This window comes from Oryza glaberrima, chromosome 7 (assembly GCF_000147395.1).
Source record: "Oryza glaberrima chromosome 7, OglaRS2, whole genome shotgun sequence".
Lineage (NCBI taxonomy): Eukaryota > Viridiplantae > Streptophyta > Magnoliopsida > Poales > Poaceae > Oryza > Oryza glaberrima.
The window spans coordinates 3,464,315-3,476,668 of record NC_068332.1 but is presented as its reverse complement, the minus strand read 5'-3'; the positions used below and the strand labels follow the sequence as shown (position 1 = coordinate 3,476,668).

The 12,354-nt window shown below is 48.1% G+C and overlaps 2 protein-coding genes across 2 annotated transcripts; both read left to right on the top strand.

Annotated features, from left to right (window-relative positions):
* The first annotated feature begins 97 nt into the window (after positions 1-97).
* On the top strand, positions 98-1,531 carry LOC127780671 (probable carboxylesterase 15). Its single transcript, XM_052307606.1, has one exon. The coding sequence runs from the start codon at positions 230-232 to the stop codon at positions 1,214-1,216; it is 987 nt and encodes a 328-aa protein (XP_052163566.1). The 5' UTR covers positions 98-229; the 3' UTR covers positions 1,217-1,531.
* An 8,125-nt stretch (positions 1,532-9,656) lies between these two features.
* LOC127778896 (probable carboxylesterase 15) lies at positions 9,657-10,895 on the top strand. Its single transcript, XM_052305539.1, has one exon. The coding sequence runs from the start codon at positions 9,706-9,708 to the stop codon at positions 10,687-10,689; it is 984 nt and encodes a 327-aa protein (XP_052161499.1). The 5' UTR covers positions 9,657-9,705; the 3' UTR covers positions 10,690-10,895.
* Positions 10,896-12,354: the final 1,459 nt, after the last annotated feature.

The following is a 12,354-nucleotide window of genomic DNA, read 5'->3' as shown; positions in this document are numbered from 1 at the left end:
ACAGTAACTATCGGTAAAAATATTATTGTTATATTAGTTTTACGAAAACGGTATAGATGCGGTTCTACTTTGGTCGCCGGGCGGTGGCTCCGCGACCGAAGGCTACAACGAAACGTTTTGTTTTTTAGCTTTTAGCCTCATCAATCGGATCGTGGATGCGCTCAGCTAGTTAGATAAGCATATTGAGCTTCGTTCGCAGCCAAGCAAACGCTCGCGCGCGCAGCCGGCAATGGCGTCGTTGTCTGACCCGAACGCGCCGCCGCCGCACGTCGTCGAGGACTGCCGCGGCGCGCTGCAGCTGCTCAGCGACGGCACGGTTGTCCGCGCCGCCGCGGCGCCGCCGCCGTTCCACGTACGCTTGGACATCAACGACGGCCGCGTCGAGTGGAAGGACGCCGTGTACGACGCCGCCCACGGCCTCGGCGTCCGCATGTACAGGCCGGCGGCGACGGGGGGAGCGGAGGAGAAGCTGCCGGTGGTGGTGTACTTCCATGGCGGCGGCTTCTGCATCGGCTCCTGCACCTGGCCCAACTTCCACGCCGGCTGCCTCCGCCTCGCCGCCGAGCTCCCCGCCGTGGTGCTCTCCTTCGACTACCGCCTCGCGCCGGAGCACCGCCTGCCCGCCGCGCACGAGGACGCGGCGGCGGCGCTCATCTGGCTCCGCGACCAGCTCCTCTCCGACCCATGGCTCGCCGACGCGGCCGACGCGCGCAAGGTGTTCGTCTCGGGGGAATCCGCCGGCGGCAACTTCGCGCACCACCTCGCCGTGCGGTTCGGCGCGGCGGGGCTGGACCCGGTGAGGGTCGCCGGGTACGTCCTCCTCATGCCGGCGTTCATCTCGGAGAGGCCGACGCCGTCGGAGCTGGCGGCGCCGGCCACCGCGTTCCTGACGCGCGACATGTGCGACCGCTACTGCCGCCTCGCGCTGCCCGCCGGCGCCGACAAGGACCACCCGCTCGTCAACCCGTTCGGGCCGGCGAGCCGGAGCCTGGAGGCGGCGGACGTCGGCCGCGTGCTGGTGGTCGCCGCCGACGGCGACCTCCTCAGGGACAAGAACGTCGAGTACGCGGAGCGGATGAAGGCGATGGGGAAGGACGTGGAGCTGGTGGTGTTCGCCGGCGAGGAGCACGCGTTCTTCGGCGTGAAGCCAATGTCGGCGGCCACTGGCGAGCTCGTCGAGGTCATCAGGCGGTTCATCGCCGGCGCCGCCGCGTAAGTGATCGTGATCGAGCGAACGCCGGCGACGGCGAGGTGGTTTGCCTCGTGCGCCACGTGTTCGTAGGCTTATTCCACAGATGCGACGTGGTGGCAGGCACTGTGTCCTTGCAACAATAATTGAGACAAGCTTAATTACTTCGTACTACATTTGTGTTTTTTTTTTGTGGTTACAAATTGGGCACAATGGCAAGCAACAAATGTCGACAAATTTATGTCATTGTTGTGAAATAGTGGTCGCAGTTTATATGGCTGCGAAGGAAGTGTGACAGCGACCATAAGCAGAGGCAATAAAGTCAGCGTGCATTTATTATTATTTTCTGAGGAACAAAAGGAATATAGTCTTTCCATTCAAAAATATAAAAATTTAGACCAAATAAGATATTTTCGGATTACGAATCTGACTTAGGACAGAGTGAGTACATTTTTTTCCTTCCCTGTGGTATGTCCTTATTCAGTGCGAACATTTAGGAAGAGGGAGTCAAATAGAAATTAGAGTGAAATGAGCTCGAAAGAAAATGAAAAAATTGGCAAGCTTCCCTCTCCAACACAGTACTATATAGGCTTTTCACGTTACTTGTGATTAATCCTAGACAAATCTTCCTGTTTCGTTTATTACCCAAACGAAACGAATCACACCATAGAGAACAGTGATCGTAATTTTTTTTAGATAATAGAAATGGATTACATCTCCGGCTTCTGTCATAAAATACATAGCCATAAGTTTAATAGTAATAAAAAGGTAAGATAAAAGTAAATCAAAATAAGAAATAAGGTGATGGGACAAATCTCCAACTCCCATTTATTATTGACTAGCGTTAAACCATATAAAATATTTTAGCTAGCAATTCTTATGGAACTACGCCACCCATAGTGGAATAAGAGACCCTTGGCTACCGATTCCAAGAGTGTAGCACCATTGTGCATAGTATCCTGCTACTCCTGTGGTAGCATTGTAAACCAAAAGTGGAGCCAGTAGAAAGACATGAAGATAACCTGCATAGGGTTAGATAGTTGTTTACCATTAAAAACTTTATCATTGCGACAACGCCAAATTGACCAACATACAACACTAACTTCAATTAGAATCATCTTCTTAATGGACCTAGATACCTTTCTAAGCCAATTACTGAAAATATTTTTGGCGTTATGAGGTGGGGGGATATTAAAAGCAAAAAACACACATCTCCAAACAAACTGAGCGACATGACACAAAGAAAAGATGTTGGATTGTCTCTTGTGCATAGCAGAAAGAACAATGTTTATCTTCCCCCATTTTCTTTTAGTCAGGTTATCTTTCATTAGAATTACTTTCTTGTGAAGATACCACGTAAAGACCTTGATCTTTAGTGGAATTTTTAAGTTCCATAGAATTCTCTTTTTATCCGAATATTACAGTTTATGATCGCGGCATACAGTGATCGTAATGTGATCATACAAGTACTGAATTGATGCCAAAAGCTTGGCAATGCTCTCTAAAAGAATACTACTCCAGCTTAGTAGTGCTAATATGTTGATGGAAAGGCCAAATAAGAGATTGTGGTAACCGTGGTAAAATTTTGACGGCAAACTAGACATTAAAATTTTACGATTTTTTTTTTTTTGCAACACCTGTATTTGAGCTCATCAACAGGTTAGTAAGGTTTACATCGATTACAATACACACCCCCTTCAACTTTGATCATCCTGACAAAAAAAATTACATCTATATCCTCGCTTTCTTTTTTTTGCATCTATAGATATATGCATTATTCTGCTTAGTTTGCAGACCAGTGATCCACTCATTTGACCTAAACTTGGTCCGAGTGAATTTTAGGGAATATTATTTTCTTCCTTTAGCGTGCATGCTCTTTTATAACATTTTGAATGATTATATATTATATTAACATACTTTTTTTTTAAAGATAACATGAACAACTTTATTCAACAAGACAGAATTTAGGGGATATACCCCAGTACATCGCAAAAGGATACAACTTAAGCCAAGAAACCATCTCTAACAAGGTAGAGAGTAACCACTCTAAGGAAGCAAACTTTCTGATAAAACAAAACAACAGTAGGGAAACAGATCGACAGAGTTCTGCGGCAAAGCCACGACGATTGAATCCTTTGGCCTCCATTGACATGCACACCGCTTGACAGACTGGAAGGCTCCTACAGCTGTCACCACGGAAACGGCACAGATCGGAGGTTTGTTGCTGAGCCGTAGATTTTGGTGTAGGTATCACCGGACTCAGCAGGTTGGTTCTATGGAGTCTTTCATTAGATCTGAGGAGCAGAGATTGCTCAACCCGAATGATAGACCCTGCATGGATACTGTTGTTTTGAAGCAAAAGGAAGCAAGATTAAGTAGAACAGGTAGTCCACATGACATGAGAAATCAGATGGTTGTGATAAAACTTCTGTCTTTGTAGAAGGCCGAGGATTGCTGCAGGATTGTAAAACTGAAGCGGACCATAACAAATGAAAAGGAGCAAGCTCCCAACGAAAAAGTAACCTTCAGATTGGAGAAATAAGATGCCACACCCACACAATGTTTTCACCGTTGCAGAAAAGCAGCAGCTCAAGGTATCACCGGCACACGGAGCAGTAGTACGAAGAGCTCCAAGGCTATCACAAGAAGCAACAGCACCTGGAGTTTGAAGACTACCACACAGAGTAGCAACACTTGGGCTGCCAAGGTTGTCGCTCGGAGCAACATCGCCAGAAATTTCAAGGCCGCTGCCACCACACAGAGCACCGGCACCCAGAGATCCAGGGCCGCCGCCGCCACTGTACGAAGCAGCGCCATCCGGAGATCCAAGGCAACCGCCGTCTGCACACGGCGCAGACCAACGAGTTCGGCACCAGCATAAGAAGAAGATTCTGTCCTTCAAATCGCAGCTCCAACTCCGGCAATCATCACCACCAGCAACCAGGGCTCTTCGTTTGAACATAACCAAATGGGACATAGCCACAGGAACAGGAAAAACCTGACAAAGAAACTACAACCTAGCTACACTATACTAATAGAGGAGGTGGCCGGACCCCTCTTCCAACCCTCACCGGCGGCGAACCATCGGAATTTGGGGGGAAGAGGGGCCGGAGAAGAAGAAGGAGCTACTGTAGCAAAGGGGAAAGTTGGGAGGAGAGGAGGTAGGGAAAGTTGACATCCAACCCCTGCTATTAACATACTTTTAAAATAAGTTAATCGGTAACTGATGTTGACAATATCCTTTTGACCGTAGGTTTCTCTGTTCGACTAGCTTTCGGTGGGGGCCAATTTCTTCCTGATTCACATATGTTCTCATGGTTACCTCTTACACCATTTGTAAGTTGCAATCTACAAAACACATATACTCCATGCCATAGACGAATATATATACTCCATACCATGGATGACAGGTTGAACTGCATGCCTTGGTGAGCACCTCACAAGTCACAACCATGCTCAGCTACTCCCTTTGTCCCAAAAACAGACAAACCCTGGTTTTCGTGTCCAACGTTTGACCGTCCGTCTTATTTGAAAGAATTATGAAAAAAATTAAAAAGATAAGTCACGCATAAAATATTAATCATGTTTTATCATCTAACAACAATAAAAATACTAACTAAATATAAAACGGACAGTCAAACATTGGTACGAGAACCCATGGTTTGCCTTTTTTTTTGGACGGAGGGAGTACTTGTCATGTGATGTGACTCCATTTTTTCCATAGAACCGTTGACTCCTCTACCCTAATGGGTAATAAAATAAATCACTTTAGTGGCTATAGGTACTTGATTATTAACTCTAATTCAATAAAGTCAACTAAAACATATTTCCTGATTTAATATTAAACAGGACGCGTGATAACCCCAACGGGCCCACAAATTAACTCTTTTGCATTTCAGTACTTTGATCGTGATTAAGCCCCTACACTACATTTTAATTTGTACTTCTGTCCAAACTTTACAATAAGGACCACGTTATAGGAAAATATATCTCATAATACCCGTTGACCCACTCGGCAACCTATATAAATGCTACAAACTGCATCTCTTTACTCTGAAAAACAAATATTCATCTCTTTCCTCCTTAACATAGAGATGGTGTCGTCGCTATGAAAGCCCGAATTCGATGTCGTCTCCATGGGAACGTCGTATTCTGTATTCAACACCTACCTTTAGAGAATCTCAGATTCGAGGTTGTCTTCCTTATGTAATGCGGTTTAGATCGAGGCGGAGTGGGCCAATTAAAGTTGGCCAAAAGGCCCGCAGCCCAACGGCCTGGTCCATGGCACGAAGTTTTGGCCCGGCCTAGGCACGGCCCAACCCGACCGTTGGGCCATGCCTAGACCTCCTTCTTGACAGGACGTGCCAGCCCGGCACGACACGACCAGCGCTCCCGTAGGCCATAGCCCGGAGGTGGCCCACCCAAATAGATGAGGAAGGAAAAATAGACTTATTGTAGCCATATAAGGCACGACCGAAGGAAATGAGGGAGAGAAAAAAGACTTATTTCAGCTATATAACGCGTGACTCAAAGAGATGAGGGAGGCAAAATATACTTATTCCAAGGACAAGCACGATAGGCTGCTTTGGACTGACATGGCACAACCCGAGTTTTATTGGGACGTACCTGAGCCATAGGTACAGCCCATAGGCGGGCACGGCACAACACAACTAGTCGTGCCCAGGTGCGGGCCGTGCCGAATGGAGCTACATGGTGACAGGGCTACAATGGCTAAAGGATGAACTTGGGATGGCTTTTCCTGATCGCTAGCAAAGGCGTTTCGCTAACCTTATTTTGGGTGTGTTTAGTTCACACCAAAATTGGAAGTTTGATTGAAATTGGAACGATGTGACGGAAAAGTTTGAAGTTTGTGTGTGTAGGAAAGTTTTGATGTGATGAAAAAGTTAGAAGTTTGAAGAAAAAGTTGAGAACTAAACCAGGCCTTCTTCTTTTCTCATGACAGGCGTGGAGCTAACTAGTACTCCCTTTGTCGCATAATATAAGGGATTTTAAGTTTTTGCTTGCAACGTTTGACCACTCGTCTTATTCAAAAAATTCTGAAATTATTAATTATTTTATTTGTGACTTAGTTTATTATCTACAGTACTTTAAGCATAACTTTTCGTTTTTTATATTTGTAAAAAAAATTGAATAAGACGAGTGGTCAAACATTATAAGCAAAAACTAAAAATCGCTTATACTGTGGCCTGTGGGACGGAGGGAGTACGTGAACAGAGGCAGCATCGAGGAGACGGGGGATGGTGATGGCCGCCGCCGCCGTAGCTTGGCGCGTTGGGTGCTGACATCAAGATGGAGAGGGCAAACAACAGTGCACGTGAGGTGCTTCTCGTAGTACTTGGATTTGCCATATGCTTCCTGGAGCATCGCCATTTCTTGTTGTCCGGCTGCCAGCATCACCCTGGCTTAAGGTCATCCACCGTCCGCTTGTACTGCGTCGTAGCACCCCCACTACTCTCTCGCTAACCTCTATCTTTTCTTCCCAAGCTACCGGGCCCTCTGCAGGTAGTGCTAACACCCTACAAGGGCACTCCTTCCCTTCATAGTGGATTCCAAGCCTATGTGGATGTTTGAGCATAGAACTGAGGCCACGCATTGTACATTACAAGGGCACTTCTTTCCTTCACGAGAGTGGTTAGTTGGGAACTCTCTCAAAAGAACTCAGTTCTAATAGCCCATTAGGGCCGCTGGGCTTATCCCATTTGCCTTATTTTTGTCTTATTTCAACTAGGGGCGATTCTACATTATGTTTTTTTTTCCTACGACACCTAATAAAATCTAGAACTTCAATATTACTACCTCCATATTTTAATGTATGACGCCGTTGACTTTTTATCTAGCGTTTGACCATTCGTCTTATTCAAAAAATTTATATAGTTATCATTTATTTTATTTTGACTTGATTCATCATCAAATATTCTTTAAGCATGACATAAATATTTTCATATTTGCACAAGAGATTTGAATAAAACGAATGGTCAAACGTTAATTAAAAAGTCAACGGCGTCATACATTAAAATACGGAGGGAGTAAATCATAACAATAAGAGTATAAGAATATGATACTCCCTCCGTCTCAAAAAAAAGACAAACTCTAGCAATGAACCTGGACACATGTGTGTTCAGGTTCATTATTAGGATTGGATTCTTTTTGGGACGGAGTAGTACATGTTTTAATAAGTATGCACGGGACACTGGATAATTATTTTTTTAGATTCTCACTGATTTTAACCCCAAAGGGCAAAGGCCCAGACCTAGGGGTGAAAACGGTACGGAAATTTCCGAGAATTCCAGCTACCGTTTCCGGTTTGCACCGACCGTTTCAGTCGGTATTGGTAATTGTCAGTATTGGAAATGGAAACGGTAATCTCTTCCGGAAATGGTAGCGGAAATGATATGGTGTTTTTTCCGACCGTTTTGTTGGTAACCGTTTTTTATCGGTAATTTCCGTCAAATTTCCGACAAAATTCCGAAGAAGGAAGCCAGCTGGGCCTTGCTAGCAGGAGCAGCCCATTAGGCATTTAGGCCGGAAAGAAAAACCCTAGGGCGTCAGCCGGCGTGTCGCTTCTCCTTCTCATCCTCTCCCTGTCTCGCGACTCTCGCGCTATCGCACAGCTCTTCGCCACACCGCCGCCGCCGCAACCACATGTCCACGCCGCCACACCGCCGCTTGCTAGTCCTAGCCGTCGCATCCTCGCTCCTCGCCGCGTCCCTTGCCGGAGAAGCAAGATGGCACCTGCCGGAGGAAAACGCCGCATCCTAGCTTCTGGATCCATCCGACGGCAACAACAGAGACATGAACATTGAGTTCGCCACCGTTGTGTTTGCCAGGTCCACCAGGTATAGGCGTATAGCTTGAATGCTTGAGCATGATTTTTTTACATGTGCAGATGAATGCCTGAGCCTTAATGTTTTTGAGCACGATTTTCTGTTGATGTGCGAGCGCGATTTTCGCAGATGTACAGCTTAATCCTTGAACATGTTTTTTTAAGATGTATAGCTTGAGCCTTGCGTTAATCGTTAATCACTTCCTCTCTTTTTTAGAATCTCAATCTGCTGCATCTGGAAGTGCAAGTGGAAGTCATCATGTGGGTGTGACTGTATCATCATCCTATTGTATGCTGTAGCCACATTGATGTTGAAGTATCGTTGAACTTTTTTTATATTGTTTGTCGACCTTATTGTCAACTTATTAATTATCATATAACGGTGTTGTGTGGCAGCGTGATCATGCAAGGGTGAAATTATAAGGTCATCTTCATATATAGTTAAATGTGGGATGATACCATGGTTCGCTGTTTCCGACATGAATTTTCGACTTCCGACCGATAACGGTAGATTCCTGTTCCGATGGTTCCGTTTCCGATATTACCGATATCGTTACCGTTTCCGAGTATACCGTTCCGATTCTATTTTCGAAAAAATAAAATGAAAATGGAAATGGTAGAGGGTTTTTCCGACCGTTTTCATCCCTACCTAGACCTACCACGTGGAAAAATATGAGTGCTTCTAGAAGACAAGAAAACGCCTTTGCTTACCGCAAGCGCAGCAGAACCACGCGACGTCATCGAGTGCGTCTCCCATGGGCAGTACGGCCACGGCCACACCCTGCACGAGCCCAACAAAAGCCAGGGCCCTGGGTCTACGTCCATTCGTCAGTCAAGTTAATTATCAGCTGACCGTCCAGAAGGACATATTCAGAATATTCTGAACAAAGTGAAAATACCATGATAATCCATGCTTACAACTCTAGTTTAATTCAATTATAAATTCGCATAATATATAGTTGCCATCACGTTTCTGTTTGTTTCAGCTATGATTTATAAGCCGCATCCAATTTATAATTTAGAATTAATTTATGTGTTTTTCTTGAGAACACCCTACAAATGTAAATACTCATAAAGCATACAGACTCACCTCTATAAACACATGTGCACACTCTACCTACGTCATTACGAGCAGTTGTTGAGATTGATGAAGTCACCATAAACGTCTCGCTTTTAAGGGTATGTCGTCTACCACTAAATAATTAGCCGTAAATGGGAGTACCAATGTCAAGTCTAAGGGTTAATTTTGGATGGGCTAGTTCCACCACAAATAACCTAAACAATTGAGCTACGCTCATTTCACGTGTGTTTTTTCATTGTTTTTTTAATATAATTTGGTCTCTAAACCTTTAAACCGGTAATAAGAATAGAAATGTAAAAGCTTTATCCTAAGACTACTTTTCTATTTTTGCAAGTCGCAACGTTTATGTTTGCCTTTGGATTATAAGCCGTGGTCCGTGGAAAAGAAGAAGAATCTTCTAAACTTATTTGCCATTTTTCTCACGTCTCTGCTTTTGGACTAGAAGAGTAAAAGCTTCCCTATTCTAGAAGGCATCTCGTTCTCTTCCAAGTTCCCTATATAATGGGCTCCACGTCTCGCTCTCACACCGCACCGACGCATCAGCTACCTTCTACGCATTAACGCAAACACCTGCACGACACGACACAAGCAATGGCGCCGGCGGCGGAGCCGTACGTGGTGGAGGACTGCCGCGGCGCGGTGCAGCTGATGAGCGACGGCACGGTGCGGCGCAGCGCCGAGCCGGCGTTCCACGTCGACCTGCCCGACGACGCCGACGCCGCCGTCGAGTGGAAGGACGTGACGTACGACGCCGAACACGACCTGAACGCGCGGCTGTACCGGCCGCGCCACCTCGGTGCCGCCAACGACGCGCGCGTCCCCGTCGTCGCCTACTTCCACGGCGGCGGCTTCTGCATCGGCTCCGGCCGGTGGCCCAACTTCCACGCCTGGTGCCTCCGCCTCGCCGCGGAGCTCCCCGCCGTCGTGCTGTCGTTCGACTACCGCCTCGCCCCGGAGCACCGCCTCCCCGCCGCGCAGGAGGACGGCGCCACGGCCATGGCGTGGGTGCGCGACAGCGCCGCGCGCGACCCGTGGCTCGCCGACGCCGCCGACTTCTCCCGGGTGTTCGTCGCCGGCGACTCGGCGGGCGGGAACATCACCCACCACATGGCGGTGCGGTTCGGGAAGGCCGGGCTCGGCCCGCAGGTCCGGCTGCGCGGGCACGTTCTCCTCATGCCGGCCATGGCGGGGGAGACGCGGACGCGCGCCGAGCTGGAGTGCCGCCCCGGCGCGTTCCTCACCGCCGAGATGAGCGACAGGTACGCGCGCCTCATCCTGCCGGGCGGCGCGACGAGGGACTACCCGGTGCTGAACCCCGCCGGGCCGGAGGCGCCGGGGCTGGAGGCGGTGGCGATGGCGCCGTCGCTCGTCGTGGCGGCGGAGCACGACATCCTCAGGGACCGGAACGAGCACTACGCGCGGCGAATGAGGGAGGAGTGGGGGAAGGAGGTGGCGTTCGTCGAGTTCGCCGGCGAGCAGCACGGCTTCTTCGAGGTGGATCCGTGGTCGGAGCGCGCCGACGAGCTCGTCCGCCTCATCCGCAGCTTCGTCGTCGAGCACATGGACTCGGAGTAGCAAAGCACTAGCTAGCTACATGATCAAAGATTAGTCAATTATTAAAAGTGATTTAGACTTTTTCTACATAATTGATGAGTTGAGAGCGATTTGTATTTGTTAGGTGTGTTTTGATCTTATCTTAGTTATTATTGATATGTTTCTTGGTAATTTGAGAATGAATCAATAATGGAATGCCACATGGATGGCAATGCTTCTTGATCAAATTTATTCGAGTGAAGACAGAAGAACAATATTTCTTTTTCTTTTAAAGAAAAACTGAGCATCCGGCTTTGTGGAGTGGTAATTGTTTTGTCGGGGCACTAACTAGTGGACTTATACATAAAGTTGTTCAAACATGATTTCACCGAGGCATGTAATTAAACAATAAGGGGATGCCGATTAGGTATTAGCAATGGGTAGTCCTAGGTCGTGCCCCTAGCGACGGCCGTTCGCTTTTCCATCAGCGACGTCCCCGTCCCCCTGCGATGGAATGCGTCCCTCTGTTGGGGGACGCGGCTCTCTCTGGGCCTCGCCAGCTTTTCGTGGGGAGACGCAGCCAGACGTCGCGTTGAGTGTGTGTGGAGCTCGTGGGCACGGCGTCGTCCCCCCAAATTTCTCTTTGCACACTCGCCTCACTCTCGCTCTCTCCTCGGTCTCGTCGCGCCGCGCCTACCACGGTTCCACGTCTTAGAGGGAGAGAGAGAAGAGAGAGGCGACGAAGACGACGGATCCGTGACGGCAACAACCGGATCCGGCCACTGCGCATTGTGGTAGCCGTCGGCCGCCAGCCGGCGACGGGCGGAGAAGGCTTGGCGCGCCCATGCTCGCCGCCGAGGAGCACGAGGACGACGTCGTGGTGGTGGTCGTTGCACTCGGGAACGACGGCGACGCGACCCGGCCACCGCGCGCCTTGCCCGCCACCGCCGGCATCGCGGGGGGCCAGATCCGCCCACTACGGCGCCGGATTTGGCGCCCCCGACCGGCCACGGCGCGAGGCGGAGGATGCCAGGGAGGACGCCGATGGGAGAGAGGGGCGGCGGTGGACGCCGGCAATATTCCTCCATATTTGACGATTTATTGCAAATATCCCTCCCCCCCCCCCCCTCCTACTTCATCTTGGTTTGAGATTCCCCCAATTGCTATTACTTGCCCATTTTCATTGCCGCAAACCCCACATGATAACACGACTACGGAGACGTGGTCACCACTCATATCGGCCATGCATGGTAACATGATTGTGAAATCTCGGCTCAATCGCTCATGATGTTTAGCATTTCGTTGGACGGGTCATAAGTTTTCGCTCTTAGACATCGAGGTTGTTGAAAGATGAACTGTTATGCTTGTCTTATAGGGTTCAGCAGTGGCTTGTTTCTTTAACAGATTCAAAGATGAGCTCGGTATGACACTGTATCCTTGAGAAAAAAAATGTGTATATCCATCAAGAAATGTGCTAAGTCATATAACACAAGCAAAAAACAGGCAAAAAAAAAAAAGAACAACAGCAATTGCTAATTGGGGAGGAACAGCGGCAAACACACAGAAAGAGGTAAATTAGAGGGGGTATTTGCAACAAACATTTTATAGGGGGTAATCTTAAAGGTGACATTTGGAGTGGTTTTTGTAATTTTTCCTAAATAGAATGGCCTGCAACATTCAATTTTCTTGAGTTCCTCTGTTTGTTTA